Source organism: Olea europaea, chromosome 11, assembly GCF_002742605.1.
Source record: "Olea europaea var. sylvestris chromosome 11, O_europaea_v1, whole genome shotgun sequence".
Classification (NCBI taxonomy): domain Eukaryota; kingdom Viridiplantae; phylum Streptophyta; class Magnoliopsida; order Lamiales; family Oleaceae; genus Olea; species Olea europaea.
The window spans coordinates 444,548-462,909 of NC_036247.1; the positions used below are offsets into that span (position 1 = coordinate 444,548).

Below are 18,362 nucleotides of genomic sequence, written 5' to 3' on the forward strand. Positions count from 1 at the left end.
GGAACCCTAACTTCAAAATTGATTGGAAGGACTCGAAGCTGTAAGGACTTGACTTGAAATTTGGTGACCTGCAGAGCATTTATCCCCTTCTGCGATAACCTGTTTTTGATTTCAGCTGGTGGTTAACTGTTTAACCACTTTCAGTTTGCACTTCTTGAACCCTACACGACTACACACACTCTTAATTCTGCATTTATGAGTATATGCCTCTAAGTTGATATGTTTATTTGCTGTATATTGTAACTTGTTACATTAGTTAGTGATATCTCGTTATATTTGCCTGTGATCAATAAAGTGTGGGTGATTCAAATTGAGTCTTGACTTGAGAACTTGATTCTCACGGAATCCTGGTGAATTTGATCAACCCTAGATCCTGCAGATATTGATTTTTTGATACTGTGATATGGTTTTTTGCCTACATTATTGTATTTTCTGGTTCTTGTGGTGTTTACATTAGAATGTTTACTGATCTTGTTATTGATTGAAATTATTTGTGATTAAAATAATTGTGGCTCATTCATTTGACTGCATATTTTTTATGTGACCTAAAACATAAATTTTTTGTGAAGGTCAAATTCAACAGATTTTTCAAAAGTTGATTATATATCTTGTTTTAATTTTTTGGGAAACCCTGTGTGTTAGTTTTTCACAATAAAATATGACAAAATCTTTTAAACTTGGTGTTTTTTTATGGAAAAGGGGATTTTCCCATTTGACAACAAAAAATGCTAGGTGTTTTAGTTCAGCAAAAAGTTTCTAAACCAATAACAGATGAATTTCCAGATACTATGACAGATGATCAAAAGGAAGAACCTGATGAACTTGCTTATACCTCCATTATTTTGCATTTGTCTGATCAAGTTTTAAGAAAAGTAGGCAAACATGATACTGCTAAGGCCCTATGGGATGAATTAGAGAAACTTTACCTACCTAAGTCTTTGCTTAATAAGTTGTTTCTATTAGAGAAAATTTTCAGCTTTAGGATAGATCCAACTAGAGACTTAGAAGATAGCTTAGACATTTTTAATAAGTTAGTTCAAGACATTATCAATACAGGTGAGAAAGTTTCTGATGAGTATAAGGTTGTAGTACTACTTAATGCTATACCTGAAGCCTACAAAGAGGTTAAAGCCGCCATTAAGTATGGTAGAGATACTCTTACACCTGATATTGTCATAGACTCTTTAAGGAGTAAGGAACTTGAACTTAAGTCTGAGAGAGGTAATAGTGGCGATGAGAACTTGTTTGCTAGAGGGAGGATTTTAAGTAGGTCTAGTGGTACTCAGGAAAGCCATAATAATCAGGGAAACAACAGTAGGAGAAAGTTTAAAAGTAGAGGCAGGTCTAAGTCAAGGACTAGGATTAAAAAGTGTTACGGGTGTGGGAAATCTGGACATTTTATTAAAGACTGTTATAAGAAGAAAAATGTACAGAAACTTAAGGGTGTTGATGAAGGTAATGTGGTAGAATCTGAAGGTTCTGCCACATAGATGTATATGCTGTGACTGAAAATTTACCTAGCTCTACAAATGTGGTTGATGAGAATCAGAACCAAGAATGGATCTTGGATTCTGGTTGTACCTTCCATATGACCTTTAAGAAGGCATATTTAGACAATTTTAAGAAAATTGATGGAGGAGAAGTGGTTATGGGCAATTATGTAGCCTGCAGAGTTGAGGGAGTTGGGAATGTCACTTTGAAATTCGATAATGGATACATTTACACTCTTGAAAGGGTGAGGTATGTTCCTGAATTAAATAGGAATCTGATTTTCATGGGAAATCTAGATGATATGGGATTGCAAGGAAAAATAGGAGATGGTTTCTTTAAAGTGATAAAAGGATCACTTGTTATTTTTAAAGGTGTTAAAAGAAATGGGATTTATGTGACCAAAGCTAGTACAGTGTTTGATCACATAGGTGAGTCTTCTAGTGTAGAAGCTGATGCTACCTTAAAGTGGCACAAGAGATTGGCCCATGTAGGTGAAAAGGGCTTACACATCCTTTATAAGAAAGGTGTGTTTGAGAAGACTCTATATCTAAGGTGTCTTTTTGTGAAAACTGCACTTTAGGAAAGTAGCATAGACTGCATTTTAACACAGGAAAACATAGAACCACTTCTACCCTTGAGTATATACATGTTGATTTGTGGGGACCTTCATCCACTATCACTCAAGGAGGAAATAGATATTTCTTGTCCTTGATTGATGACTATTCTAGGAAGGTTTGGGTTTATTTGTTGAAGCACAAATCTGAAACCTTTGAGAAATTCAGAACTTGGAAGATTCTGGTTGAAAATGAGATTGGGAAGAAAATTAAGACCTTTAGGACGGATAATGGCCTTGAGTTTTGCAATGCTGAATTTGATCAGTTGTGCAAAGAATCTGGTATTAAAAGGCATAAAACAGTACTTTATACGCCTCAGTAGAATGTAGTAGCTGAGAGGAAGAATAGAACCTTGCTAGATAAGGTTAGGTGCATGTGGATAGGCTCAGGTGTCCCTAAGGTGTTATGGGGTGAAGCTGTAATGACAGCTTCATATATTGTTAATAGGACCCCCTCAAGTGTTTTAGGTGATAAAACCCCAAAAGAGCTATGGACAGGACATGTTCCTGATTATTCTAATTTAAGAATTTTTGGTTGTGCAGTCTATTCCCATCAGAGTATAGGAAAACTTGAACCTAGGGCCCAGAAATGTGTTTTCTTGGGATATCCCAATGGGGTTAAAGGTTATAGACTTTGGAGTAAAGAGGTAAAAGGTTTTAAAATCATCACCAGCAGAGATGTGACCTTTAATGAGTCAAAAATGCCTTGTTTAGAAAATAAAGAGCCAAAGGGGCTATCTGGTGATGAAAGGGGTGATAATACCAAGCTGGAGGTGGAGCTTGGCTTACCTACTGAACCTGTTAGTGATGAACAGGTGGATGAAGAAGCTGAAATAGCTTTTGGTCCTCTAGAAAATGAAGAGGAAACTGTTCAAGAAAATCTGGAAAGTCAGCCTAATGAATTGGGAGATTACCAATTGGCTAGAGATAGGACTAGGAGAGAAGTTAGAGAGCCTGTTAGGTATGGGGATCACCTTTCACTTGCTGTTTTGTCCTATCAAGATTTAGTGTTTAAAGAACCAAAATCTTATGAAGAGGCAATGAGCAGCAAGCAGTCTAAGAAATGGCATGCTGCTATGATAGATGAGATGGACTCCTTAATGAAAAATGAGACTTGGACTTTAGTTCCTAAACCTGCAGGTAAGACCCTTGTTGATTGCAAGTGGATCTTTAGTGTTAAGGAGGGAAATATTGAAAAGATGCCCATAAGATTTAAGGTTAGACTTGTAGCAAAAGGATTTACGCAAAAAGAGGGCATAGACCGTAATGAGATATTTTCACCTGTGATAAAGTACACAACTATTAGAGTTATGCTTGCTCTTGTTGCTCATTATGATCTTGAACTTGAATAAATGGACGTGAAAACTGCCTTCTTGCATGGCGACCTTGATGAAGTGATTTATATGAGACAGCCACCTGGTTTTATTGATGAAATTAAATCTGATCATGTGTGTTTGTTAAAAAGATCATTATATGGTTTAAAGCAATCTCCACGACAATGGTACAAAAGGTTTGATAATTTTGTATCTGCTATTGGTTTCATAAGAAGTGAATATGATCATTGCCTTTATTTTAAAAGAAATGATGAAAATGCTATTGTTGCTTTTATACTTGTTGCTATTTGGTCAAAATATGCATGTTATTAATCAGATAAAACGATCTTTAAGTGCTGAATTTGAAATGAAAGACCTAGGACATGCAAAGAGAATTCTAGGAATGGAAATCACTAGAAAAAGGAATCATAGGTTACTGTACTTGAAGCAAACTGCATATATTGAAAAAATGTTGATTAAGTTTGTCATGCATAACTTTAAATCCGTTTCACATCCATTGGCCAGCCATTTTAAACTTAGTAAGGAGCAATGTCCTGTAAATGAATCTGACATTAGACAAATGGAAAATGTACCCTATGCTAATGTCGTAGGTTCTGTTATGTACACTATGGTATGTGCTAGGCCTGATGTAGCTCATTCCATTAGCACACTTAGTAGATTTATGGCCAATCCAGGACCTGACCATTGGGTTGCTCTAAAATGGCTGTTGAGATACTTGAAAGGATCTTCACATGTTGGTTTGATTTTTAGTGCCTGTAATGAAGGTGTTGTACTTAAGGGTTTTGTAGATTCAGATTTTGCCGGAGATAAAGACAATAGGAAATCTACTACTTCTTATATGTTTACTTTGTGTAATACATGTATTAGTTGGAAATCTCAACTTCAACCTATTGTTGCTTTATCTACTACTGAAGCTGAGTATGTTGCTGCAATTGAAGCAATAAAAGAAGGCTTATGGCTTAAGGGCTTGTTATCTAAAATAAATTAATTGAGTAACCCTGTTGTTTTATATTCAGATAGTCAAAGTGCAATTCACCTATGTAAAAATCCTATTTTTCATGAAAGAACCAAACACATTGATGTTAAGTTGCATTTTATTAGAGATGTTGTTTCTAAAGAACTTATTTTACTTGAGAAAATTGCAACCCAATTTAATCCAGCTGATGTAGGTACTAAGGTAATACCTTTAAACAAGTTTAAGTCTTATTTACAAATTTTGAACATTGATGCTGGTTAAGTGTTTTGTTCTGTACAGGTGCTAAGGTTGATGCTTGTTGAGAATACTTGGAAGCTGTCTTCTTGAGAAGGACATTTAAATTGTGTTTTCCATTTATTAGGCTTCTTGTATGATCACTGGCATCAAGGTGGAGATCTATTGGGCTGTGATGCCATTTGATCAGTCCAACTAATAGGCAGTGATAAAAAAGGCCCAATATGGAATCAATAGATAGTCCATTATTAATATACCTAGAAAGCCTACTTAAACCGAGCCCAATATTCAGCCCATATATCCCTAGTCGTTCTTGGACCGTTGGATTAACCCACTCAATCTAACGGTGGATGGGTTTTACTATATATTCGATCCTTATGCTTTGTTTGGGATTCGGATGGTCATTTTTCTGTTCTCTTTTTCTCTGAGTATTCTGGAACTTTCAATGGCTTCGTCTTTGTGACCTTTTCTTCTTCTATGTGTGAGAATTTCTGTTGATTATCTTTGTGATAATCATGTCATTGTGTTAGTCTCCTTTGTGTGAGTAAACTGTTGGAAGTGGTCTGTCCATTTTCGGTTCCAGTGAAGCGACTTGGTGTTTGGGGTTTTGAGGGCTCGTGTGCTGAGTTCGGTGCCTCTGTGATGGTTCGAAAGGGCGTATGGTCTGAGCCTAAATATAAATCTAAACCTTGATCCAGTGGTCAGGTTTTCTGTAAATCTGCTGTGTATATTTTTGGTTGTATAAATTGAAAAGATCTTGGATTAATAATAAGTCTCTAGCAAAATCATTCCATAAGCCCTTTTCCCTTGTAGAGAGGGAATTTTGTCAAAAGTTCGCTGTAACTTGTGGTTTGAAGTGCTACTATCATAAGTCGAATCTGTTGTATATTGGAAGTCAAGTGCCGCAAACCGTGAGCACCATTGCAGGCCAACATTGTCTTAAAGAACAAGTGCTATTGCTTGCCTAGGATTACTTCATCTTTCTTCTTTCTTTCTTGTATTTAATCACTTTCCTGTGGGTTAAACTTATCCTTATTTGTTCTTCATATAAACAATCCTTTCACCACACAAATTTCAAGCTCGATAACAACAAAAACAACCAAGGTGCTGGACACTGCAAGAGAACCGACTCGCTGGCATTTAGTTTAACCGAGAGCTGCTTGATTCTGACTTGGCTAAACCACCATAAAACTGACAAATTTCTAGGCCAAAAATAACCAAGAAACTGTACTATCCTCTGCCAAGAACTGGCCGAACTTGAAGACTGCAAGAAATGTGAAATCTTCACGACTTTCCTTTTGGACTTGGACGGATTTTTGTAAAATCTTTTATGCAATATTCAACATTACCAATTTGTAAAATCCAACAAATCAGTGAGCTTTACACAAGCAAAAGGCAACTCTAGTGAGTGTTTCTCTCACTAGAGTTTGAGAGCTTCTCTCTTTAACCTTCTACATTATGTTTTAGGTAATTTATTGGTTGCTACCCAGGAGTTTTTGCTGAACTCAATGTTAATGAAATAAAAAAAGATAGATCGGCCATGTTTTCTATGTTTGAATTCTTTGTTCAAGCTATTGAAACTGGAAAGGTCCAATGGAAATCCTCGCTGTTCAAAGTATAATCATTTTACCATGTTATTTACACAGTATAAATCATTAAATTTTGATTAAGCAGTAATGATCAGTTTTAGTAAGAAAAACAAGTACTCTGCCTAGTTATCTCTTTTTAGTTTCCATGTAGGTTTTCTGAAAAACTCTGCAAATGATAAAGTGGAAATTACGATCATAATTTAAAAATCAGGTTGAAGGTTTGTTTGTGCAAAAATCAAGTGGTAAATTTATATTTTAATATTAATAAGAAAATGTTGTGGAATTATAAATAACATCACACACCCTCAAACACACCCGCAGCAAGATATTTTTAGGCTTCCCTCAAAAGTCAAACATATCCCCTCTCTCTCTCTCCCCTCCTATTTCCACCACACACCAGTTGGTTTACTGATTTGCCGATGGTTTAATTATAGAAACGTTTGGCTTCTCACTTTTCTCTAGCTTTTCGTCAAAGTTGGGTTCTGATCATGTTGTATAGGTTGTTGTAGTGCGATGTTGCTGGAGTTAGGTCACGATCTGGTGCTGAATGGCGGGGAAATTGGGGAACGATTTGTTGAAAGTTTGAGCGGTGATGTTTTGGTGTAGAATGATGAGGAATTTGGGAAAGATGCTATAACTATTTAGTGCTAAATCTGCTGCTTCTTACAGTTTCTTTGTCATCTACTTATGAGGTTTTTTTGGATGGTTTGGGACAAATAGTTGTTTAGATCTGAAATCGGATCTGTGTTTTGGTTTTGAATGTGGCGGATCTGGTGGTGGCTGTTGACGATTGGTTTGGGTGTTTGGTGTCTGTGACCAATTATACTATTAGTCCGTGACTTTAAAATTCAATTATTTGTGACTAAAAGTCATTTATGACAATTTGAAAATATATGATCTGTGACCTATAATTTTTTGGATTTGTGATCTATAAAACCGATAATAAATTGTGATATGTGATTTTGAAATAATTTATGACCTATTAAAGTTCTGATTTGTGATCTCGAAATAATCTGTGATCAATTAATTTGATGATATGTGACCAGTGAATAAATCTGTGATTTATAATTGTGTACATGTGATCATTAATTATATAATTATAACCTTATTGTATTTAATTAATAAATATTTTTAATTAATTAGATAAAAACTTGATTTTTGCATTAGTTAAACTTAAAAGGTGACTTTTGTGATTTTTGAATTGTGCATAGTTAATACATGATTTATGAATTTTTCCCAATAATACATCCAAGGAAGATGGTCTGGCCTGCTGGGCCATTTTTAGACATGTAAACACATTAATGTATTGGGCCTGACGCGCTACGTTACACTTGGGAGTTTTACGGTCCCTTTCATGTTTCAAATTTGGGTTATAGTGCTTATTCATAAGGATATAATTTTTTGATGGAAAAATTCTTTCAGACAACAAATGACGCAACATCATTGGAAGATGGAAAAAAGGGGAAAAAAAGTCAAATCACATTTTGTCACTTTAGTATTAGTCCACCTTCTATTAAATTTTTCTTGTACTTTGAGCTTTATTCTTATTATTTTGCAAGGAATAATGCAACTAGTATATAAGAATTACAAAATTGTTTACATACAAATAAGGTATCTAAAAGAGATTGAATAGATTTTATTTTTTTTATTTGGTTGAAAAAATTTCGATCAAATTATATCTCATTCCATCACGTATATATAAACTGTTATGTAAACTATTATATACAGATAACACAATCGACAAGGTAGCAATGTAATCTTGGGGACGCAATTGATGTGTCAATGAAGACATTATTGATTTGTTTAGAACGGTGAATTGTACAAGATTATAATACAATAATTGGCACAGGTGCAACAAAATTTGTACTTTGAAATGTTCTCTAACTAAACTTTTATTGATATCTGAAACGAGTAATTGAGTTTTAATTTAATTTTAACTGTGAAACTAGGTCGCAATTTAGTTTTAAATTTCATCATTGTCACTTCCCATCTTTATGAAAAATGACCGTTTTATCCCAAATAATATTCTCCAAAATCATTATGTGACATATCAATTTACCACCACATCACGTTATAGAAGTCTTGAAACAAAAGCACAATTTATACATTTTAATCTAAAAATATAGTGCTACTCAACAATTGCATGGAAGATTTATTATTATATGACAATTGAGTAACTTTCGTTATTTTGGAGAACGATGTGTGATAAAGTTATGAAATTTAAAATTTATTTGCTTTTCAAGGATCTAATTGAGACAAACGAAAGTTTAGAGTACAATCAAGATATTGCTAAAATTCAATGACTGTGAATGAAATTTAACAATGATTAAATTTGCAATGATGTGTAGGCTTTGATCCACGTACATTATATGAGTATTATAATAACTTATTATACACCCGTTTGGCTCCCATTTTCTATAAATGAAAATCGGTAGAATAGTGTTTTCTTAAATGAGTGGTTGAAAAAGAAAAAAAAAATTTCGATTTACGTGCAATATTATTTTATGAAAAATTGTGTGGTTGAAAATAGGAGAGAGAAAATTATAATGTAATGTAATGAAATGAAATTTAATGAAAGTCATACGGAAGCTATGTCTAGTCTTATTCAATCAAGTGCATAGCCCCCATTTGGCCCCCATTAAATTCTATTACATTACATTCCATTTTTCTCTCATATTTTCAACTACATAATCTTCCATAAAATAATATTACACGTAAATCGAAAACTTTTCATTCTTTTTCAACCTCTCATTTTTCAAAAAAATATTATTCTGACCATTTTTCATTTTCAGAAAATGGGGGCTGAATTTACACAAACAAATTTCTATACAAAACCCACCTAAAACATATTTCTATACAAAAACCCAGTCTAAAAAGACGAAACACCTAAAACATATTTCTATACAAAACCCACCCAGCAAAATACATTAGCTTGAAGACACTAGGTTCAAAGCTCTTAACAAAACCATTCATGGCACTATAACTCTTTGAGCTGAACCCCATACAATCGAACAAACCTTGCCTGTATGGAAAGAATGTCTTCTTCTTCATCTCCTCTGCTTGTGCTCGATTTGCAGTGTAATGCAATTCGTGTGGAGATGGTGGAACCCTTCTTTTTCCCACGCCGTTTGAAGCTTTCTTTTTCACCTCTTTCTTCTTCCCCTCTCCATAAATTGCAATCTCTAGGCCTCTAATTGATGTCATTTTCTTATCTTTCGAAGGTGAAAAAGATAGAGAGCCCCAAAACTTGTGGCTATTGTTTCTTCCTTCACTTTTACTTCTGTACAGAAACTCTTTGAGGAAAATCCACTTCCTCCCAACTGAAGAAGATCTCGAGGAAGATTCAGATGCAGATGCTGGTGTTTCACCCAGCCCCAAAGCTTCGTGCTTAGATTCTTCATTTTGCCTTTTCTTCTCGGCATTTTCTTCATCTTCGTGCCACTCCAAAGACGTAGTTCTCAAAGGAGACATAGATCTAGTCCTCCTTGATCCGGCCCGGAACTTCAAGTCCCTCCCACGAACAAATTTCTCCTCATCCTCAAGCACAGATTGTTCTACATCATTTATTTCGTCAACATGGAACAGAACTTGTGGTCTCTGGAGATGGTTAGTCTTCTCGAGTGTAACTAATAAAAATAACGAAAATGCTGATTGTCCAGGCCAAAAATTTCCACCTCGGCCGTCGGATTTGGAAAAAAAATATATATATATGGGATCTGGGGGCTGAGGGTTACCCTGTTTCTGAGCCTGGCTCAGAAGCAGAACTCTAAAAATAAATAACCAAAAAACACTATATACCATATCCTTTGTTTGATTCCTTATAAAATTTTAATATATTTTTCTTTTTTCTTTCAATCCTACATTTTTCAATAAATTAATATTATATCTAAATTTAAAATTTTTTCTTATTTTTTTAATCACGTATTCTCCAAAAATTATTATTCCAAAATACATTTTACTCAAATTTTTTATTATAACGGTTGTCAAACAACTGAACAAAGGTAATAACATACATTTATAAATGTAAAAATGCATAAAACATGAAAGAAACGACAAAATATGTTTAAAAATTTACTAAGAGAACTGGATCTTAAAATTAATTAGCAAGAACTTCCCAAATCAATTCCGGGTCGAAAGATGGGATCCGAGAAAGTGAACAACATTCAAGCTCCGAATCCATCGAAGAAACCGAGGAAGGTGAATTCTCACCCTTCCAAAACCCATCTTCAGAAATACTTGGCGAAACCATTTCCATTGAAGATGAATTATGATCAACTTTATTTTCTTCTACTTTTTCACTTTTTTTGGCTGCCTTTTTAGCTTTTTCTCTCTTTACCTTTTGGTAAATTGCTTGAATTTTGGCATCTACAGCATTCGTCAGAGCAGTCAATCTGGCGCCATCGCAAAATCCCAATTCACTTGGGTCCTTTACATTTGGAAAATTCAGGCGAGCATATTCGCCGCGGAGTCTATAGGCGGCACGGTCATAAGCATAGGCAGCAGCCTCAGCGGAGTCGTAAGTTCCCAACCAAACTCTAATTCTGTTATGTGGAAGTCTAATTTCCGCCACCCATTTGCCCCAATGCCTCTGTCGGACTCCTCTATATAGCTTTTTCTTGCTTTGGCTAAAATAATTTTTTGGATGAACCGGTTCTTGAGGTGGGTTTGGGAGGGAAATTTTGGCAAATGAAGTGTTTGGTTTATTATCATGGCATAATTTTTGAAACAAGTCCCTTTGTCTTAGGTATACTGAAGAGCCTAATGGCTGGAAAACAGGGACGTTATCAAGGTTTGATGATTGTTGGCAATGGGAAAAAATTGAATCCAAGGTGTTCGAATGACTAGTTAAAATGAGTTGTGAAAGTGAGAATCCAACATTTTCAGACACAAATTGGGTGTCGTTTTCTTGAATTTTAGACATTTTTCATGTATGGATTTAGATTTTGAACATGCAAAAAACAGAGGAGGAAACAAGGTACTGAAAAAAAAAAAAAATCACCTTTTTCCTCGAAATTTCGAAGAATACAAATAAAAATTCGAAATAGAAATAAGTTTCTTGATGAAAACAGGAGAATCAGTGAATTAAGTTGGGACAGAGATATGAAGTAGAGCAATGAAATATGAAGGATTGAAGAACAGAGCAGCTTTAAGAGAGAGAGAGCGTGAATGTGAAGTATTAAAATTTATGAGGAGAAAATCTGGTTATGATATAGCTGTTAATGAGTATAAAATGATTTTTGAGTCCAAAGTTGCGGTGTCCTCTTGGTGTATTTATAGCTGCAGAGGAAAGGATTTTTTATTTTTATTTATTTATTTTATATAGTTTTTTGGTCTTCTTGGACTCAAAGTTTATAAATATCGAGAAAATTAAAGCCGGACTTTCTAACTTTTGGCGTGAATCCCTAATTTTAAAAAGAAATTTTAATCGACGTTTAATTCTCATTTTTATCAATAATATATTTTTCTTTATTTTCTTTTTAATCACACATTCTTTATTAAAATAATATTACACGTAAATAAAAAAAATCTTATTTTTCATCCACACATTCTCCATTAGTCTACTATTCTCCAATTCATTTTTCCATAAAAATGGATGTCAAATATCCACTTAAATCCATATTCTTTAAACCTTGAACCTGTCTTATCGTGGTTCAAAATGATAATGTGGATGTTAAAATCGTACAAAATTTTTACCTTACTCAACTCTAGAGCGCAAGACCATAAAATTAAATAACATTTTTCAAATTCAATTGCTTGTGATTCCTAATATCTATATATTCATCATTTTTGTCACGTGGAAACTCGATTCACCAATTTAAATAGAATAGGGTCTCAGAAAAATTTCTTTTAAAGATTGAAGACCCAGAACCACATCACATAAATGTCGAAGGGTCGAATATAATTTTACCTTAAATATCTTAACGACCAAAATTTATTTGTCTAGAAACATTACTTTAAAATTAATATCCAATCATGCATGCTCTAGTTGAGATCTTCATGAATAAGTTGTTTGAAAACATGTAAACTAACATATCTTAATTTTTCTCATGAAAAGATTTCGTCAACCCGTTCCTTCCAAATCTCAATTAGTTCTGTGATAGTGCAAAACAGCTAGTTGAACGAGCCGTGTATCCAAAAATCAAAAGTTTCCTGGCCATCTGTGAATTTTATGCCTGTCTTCCCGTGTTCTGATCCGTACATTTGAGAGAAAAGCTGCTTTTCGTATTGATCAAGTCATCTCACTTCATTGTTTGAGCTCCACTACAGGAAAAAATGAATTTTTGAATAGTATATTGATAGAAGGTATGTGGTTTAAAAATAAGAAAAAATTTTAAATTTGCATATAATATTATTTTATTGAAGAACGTATAGATAAAAAAATGTCAAAATACTAGTTAAAAATACGTATTCCGTGTAATAATGATTCACTGCCACGTCTTTTGTTCTGGTTGAGATTTCCCCTTTCTCATCAATGTTTACTTTTTCTTTGCAAGGCTGAGCAATTATGAACCCAAAATTTGACACCACTGTATGTCTGTATATAATGTGTGAGAGGCGCATATCTATCATTTGATAATTAGAATTATTCATGTTAAATGGGTTTGTGAAACTACTAGCAATGCTGATCAATCAATGTTTAAACTCATTAGCAGTATTTACACAGGATGCTTCAATGAGATCACAAACGAGGCATTCATTTAAGGAAATAAATAAATAAATAAAATAAAATAAAATTTTCGTATTAGTGAAAAAAGTCCTTAATCTCATAATGTAGCTCTCTCCTAGATGGGAGCAAATTAGATTAGATGAAAAATAGTCATACATATAACTGTAAAAGATTGCTCGACTCTTGACAAGTTCGAAGAAATACAACTTTTTCATTGTAATGCACACAAATATGCTAAAAGAAGTATATGAAATTTCATATGCGCAAATATAAATATACATCGCTTTTGTTGATGAGATGAGACTCTAGGTTAACAGGTGGCCAAGTATCAACCACCTATTGAATGGATCAAAACCTCATCAAGAAGAATTCTTGTTACAGATGGACACAAACAAATTAAATTTAGGAAAAATTGCAATAGAGTCTCAAATCTTTTAAACACTAGCAGACTTTCCTCTAACCTTTCATTTATTGCAGCTGTTACATAAAACATTTCAAAACGTTGCATCTGAGGCTTTTTTGGATAGAATATGTCCAATTTTCCGTTAGTTGATCTAAAAAAGTGATTTTGATTTGAAAAATTAATTTTAATTACATTTTACTCAATTTTAAAAGGGCAAAATAGTAATTAATATTTTCTCCACACCCATGACCCCTCTCTCTCTCATCCCCCCACCCCCACGCCCACCCCCCCAAAAAAACTTCAATCCATACTCAATTTTTGAGTGAGAAAATGCATACATATAGATATAGAGAGAGATAGAGGCTTTGGATTTTCTCTTTTTGATGGGTGATTATAATTGCTCGGGGGAATTTGCTTTGTTTTCATGTTGTTCTTGTTAGTGAAATTTGAATCTTTTTTCTATAAATGGGAATTTCGCTTAGTTTTTCTCAGATCTGTGATTTTCCATTCCAATCTGTTATTGTATTTCCCATTTCTTAATCATTTTTTATGTTCAATTTTTTAATCAAAACCTTTTGATTTTTGGATGATGACAATATAGGTCTGAAGTAACTTTCAATTCTCGTCCTATAATTTCCTATCGAGAAAAAAATTGTTTCCTTCTTTTCGCCTCTTTGTTTCTATTAGATCCAATCTAAAAGTCGAAGAGAACCCAGAGAAGTTAAGCTCTCCATTTGTAGCCTCATTTTGGGCCAAAAATCTTTAGATCTAGCCTACACCTTGTATATTGCAGCTCAGATGAACCAAAAAAAAAAAAAAAATCCTTTTTTTGAACTTCAAAATCAGTAGTTTTATCATATTTCATGTTCAATAAATACTACGTAGTATATTAGTTGATTAGTAGCTTTCTGGGTTTTTCCCTCAAATGTAACATTTTGAAAGGTTTGGTGACGACTGCAACAAATAAAAGATTAGAAGGAAAACTGTTAGTATTTAAAAGATTTGAAGCTTCTGTTGCAATTTTCCCTTAAATTTAAGAGGGCTAGTCATCATCTATGTTGAAATGGGACCCACTTGTGCATTAAGATGTAAAGGTGAGGTTTGAAAGATAGACAGGGCTCGTGATGGGGGCCATCGTTCATTAATTTCTAAAAAGGCCTAATTTAGCTTTTCGTATCTGCATGTGATACTGAAACCTAACACTTGAAAGTCAATCCATAACCCCACACGCATTTTGGCATCTGTTTTTTGTAATTGTTTGTAGATTTTTCAGTGTCCCCATTTTTAGATTTAGCTGAACCTAATGCTTAGACCGGCCCCGGAAACTTTACACCTTTTTAAGAAATAAGCAAAATCTGAATTATCAAGTAATTTGCAAAATAAAATCAATTTACAAACCTTTTAGGATTTGTAAAATTTCAAGCTTAAGAATTTCGAAAACGCTTATGATTTTACAAGATGGATAATAAGTCCCCGTTTTACCATCGTTATTTTCCAAATAAAATAATAATAATAATAATAATAATAATAAAATTCTAAATACTCATTTTCAAATTTATTTGTCATTGTAATTTTGAAAATGAACACACATTCACACAATAAAATATTTTATATTTAAATTTAAATTTTTTATTTATTTTTTAATTTCACGTTCTCTTAAAAAAATTATTTAAAACTCTATTTTTTCCAAAATAATGATTATTAGGGGCTAAATTTGAGAGTTGAACCGCAAAAAGTTGTATTTTGGCATTACTAGACTAGGTCAAACCAACGCAGCATTGGCTGACACCGACCACGTGATAAGATTGTGGTCCCATTCCCAGATTGCGACACGTCATTGATCGACTGTTTATCTGACACGTGTCCTCTTTGAACTCTTCGAAAAATGAAATTATGGACTCTTAATTTATTTTTATAAGTAATTCTCAACTTATTATTACGACAAGCAATTTATTTAGCCCCCTTTTTTTCATTTTTTTCCATTAAAATGAAAAATATGACCGTTATTCATCATATCAAGTTATCAAATTTAAATTTCTATCTCTTGTGTGGGATCCATAATAGCTATATTTTTCATTCTCATTTTTACAAAAATGGGAAACAAATTTTTTAAAAGTAATTCTCAACTTTTTATTACGACAAGCAATTTAATCAGTTTTAAAAGTGTCGAGCTGATGTAATTGTGATGCACAGTAATGTCGTAACAAATGAGAGTTGAGTTAACTACAACAATTTCATATTACATTGAATTGGTAGAAAAATATATCACATACGAGACAATGAAATAGTAATCCTCCAATAGATCTGGGGTGAAAATGTCTTAAAAGAAACCTTCGAAAATAATTACAATTTTTTTAGGATCATTTGGCAATCAAAATATGGTCCACCTTATCGTGTGTGTGTGATTTAGATGTTCCTTACAGCAATATGTTTTGGTCCTTCTTGCATACTCTTGTTCCTCCCTCGCCTTCATCATCGAATAGACATTTCAACACCATGAAATAATTTCAAATATTGATAGTTTTATTTCACCAAGAAAAAATGAAAGATGCATATGTTAAGGTCGACAACATGTTGAAACATTTTAATTTTAAAATTTATTAATAAAGTAGTTCAATGTGAATTTGTTTGTCTTAAAGTTGGTGTGTTGAACGCAGAGACGGATTTAGGGGGGGCTGGGCTGGGCTGGGCTGGGCAGGGCAGGGCTGTAGTCCCCCCTCCAAATCAAGTCCAAAGGTATTTTTTCAATTTTTTTTTTAAAAAAAACCAGTTTTTTATGTGTAAATTTTTTTTTTCCTGTGTAATAGTCCGATTTGAAATTTTGTAGCTCAATTTTGGATCCAATTCTAGATCCATCCCTGATTGAACGATCAATTTAGTGCCATTTGGGGAGGAAATTTTATTCACAAGATGGAAACATTAATGATAAGTGCATTTTTTTTAGTTTAAGATTATTATGAACTATTGTGCTTAAGTAAATGAATCTCCTCATATTTTTATATAGCAACTGGTGAAATAAAATAATGAAAAGATACTTAATGGTCCGTCTCAAATTCATAAAAATAAATTTTAATTTGTTGTGGTGCTATGCTAATCACTCATTTCTCTATAATTATATTACTAACTTCTATTGCCCCCGGGCATAGTTCAATGGTGCAAAGGATAGGAGTGAGCTTATCTCACACCTTGATGACAGCCGTAGTGTGAGGATTCGATTTCTGAGACATGAAATTAGACTCCTTGTAGGCGCAGTGTACAGACAGTTCTTGTTCTTTGGCCTGTTGTGATACATACCGCGATTTACCTCCCTCACAAAGTTTTAGGGATAGGGCAGTGGGGGCCCTCCAGATTGGGGTTCAACCTTTATTGACCTCCATTATTATAAATTTCGAAGAAATAGGAATTTTGTATCAAGGTTACCCAAATTTAGTGTCATGTGTCTTGATCCCACTGGGAATTTCTGAAAGAAACATCATTTTGGTCGGTTTGACAAAATTATAAATTCCCTTTTTGAATTCAAATTCAAATGGACTTTTAATGCTCGAATGTTGAGGTAATGAATGATTAAGAGAGGTTCACAGCTTGAGATAATTATGAAATGAAAAATTTTCAATGAATGGTCTTATGTCACTTTCTAAACATACTCTTGGTACACCCTAAGTTTTGGGTAATTTGACTTTGACAAGAATTTAAACACCTACTAGAGTGTGGAATTTTCTTTGTAACAATCCACTTGTTGATGTTGTATTATAATGAAGATGCTAATTAATTAACATTACCTATGAAAATCGGTCTTCGAAATGTGTTTCTTCAATGTTTTGATGATCTGGAAAACAATGGATGGGAGGCTTTCTAATGTTCTTTATCTGATGTCAGAATTAGTATAATTTAAAGAGAGAAAATATAGAAGAATTGAAGTTTATTAGCCGTGAATTTAAGATAAAATATTTTTAAACTTCCAGCCATCGAATTAAATGAACAAACCAATTGCTGAGCCAAATAAACCTAAAAATACTAAGCAAAATATTTTAGATGCAAAAGGTGGTAGGATTATGTCGAACTTTGAACGCTAGACTTACGTTTATGAGCACTATTTGCAAACTTTTTTATTGGAAATTGTAGGGCTGGACAAAACTCTCAAATCGAACTTGACGGTTCTTCTCAAGTTAAATACTCGAACGGATATTTGAATCAAGAATCGACGGGTATGGTTCGGTTATCGGTTCTATGCCAAGACTCGAAAAATCGAATAAGAACCGAATCTCCGTAATTTTTTTAATTAATTTATTTTAAATAAGTAAAATTATTTTATTTTTTCAAAATAAATTTGTTAACTAGTTAATTTAGTTCAAACCACAAAATATGATTTTCCTATTTCTAATTTTCAGTTCAAAATCAACTTAATCAAATTGACTTCAATTTTATCCAAATCTGTTATTCTACTATAGTGTCATTTCTATCTGAGAAAATCGAATTAAAACTCTACAACATCTTTCTTAATTATTTTGAACTAGCCATCTCTCTCTTTCTGTGATTTTAATAATCAAATTTATGAAAAATTCAGCAAAGAGAGATGTAAAACACATAAGATTGAACTACATTATTTTGTAAGAGCTAATATTGAACATATCATTAATTAAATTAACGTAACTTTGTATATATTAAAAAATTTAATTATAATACGGAACCGAATGGAACCGAACCTGAACGGTTCCGTAATTAAATTTGGACTTGACGGTTCCGCATACTAAATACCCGAAAATTTCGGGTCGATTCGGTTCTCATTAAAATCGAACCGAACCGGACCATGTCCAGCCCTAGAAAATTGGAATATTACTTCGACACAACCATAGATGTTGTATTCTTGCTTTATTGTATTGCATCAATACTTTTAATTCGGTGTAAATGTAACTACTATGGGGTGGATTATGCTTGTTGCACTAAGAAATGTGGTACTAGCACATTGGGCAATTATTTGACAAATCATTGTAAGAAGTATCCACGTAGATTGGTGGATAAGAAGCAAAAAGTCATTTCTTTTGAGAAAAAAAGAGG

General features: G+C 33.4%; 2 protein-coding genes across 2 annotated transcripts; both read right to left on the bottom strand.

Moving 5' to 3' along the window:
• Window positions 1–8,977: 8,977 nt before the first annotated feature.
• LOC111402883 lies at window positions 8,978–10,139 on the bottom strand. Its single transcript, XM_023031198.1, has 2 exons — window positions 10,010–10,139; window positions 8,978–9,872 (listed from the first exon to the last, which is right to left on the bottom strand). The coding sequence occupies exon 2, from the start codon at window positions 9,706–9,708 to the stop codon at window positions 9,124–9,126; it is 585 nt and encodes a 194-aa protein (XP_022886966.1). The 5' UTR covers window positions 9,709–9,872; window positions 10,010–10,139; the 3' UTR covers window positions 8,978–9,123.
• Window positions 10,140–10,190: 51 nt separating this feature from the next.
• Window positions 10,191–11,490, bottom strand: LOC111402882 (ethylene-responsive transcription factor ERF061). The gene has a single exon (XM_023031197.1). The coding sequence runs from the start codon at window positions 11,156–11,158 to the stop codon at window positions 10,334–10,336; it is 825 nt and encodes a 274-aa protein (XP_022886965.1). The 5' UTR covers window positions 11,159–11,490; the 3' UTR covers window positions 10,191–10,333.
• Between the last annotated feature and the right edge of the window lie 6,872 nt (window positions 11,491–18,362).

What these genes read in the sequence shown, in the direction of transcription:
- LOC111402883 (XM_023031198.1), bottom strand. Translation starts at nt 9,708, where the DNA reads ATGTCTCCTTTGAGAACTACGTCTTTGGAGTGGCACGAAGATGAAGAA.
- LOC111402882 (XM_023031197.1), bottom strand. Translation starts at nt 11,158, where the DNA reads ATGTCTAAAATTCAAGAAAACGACACCCAATTTGTGTCTGAAAATGTT.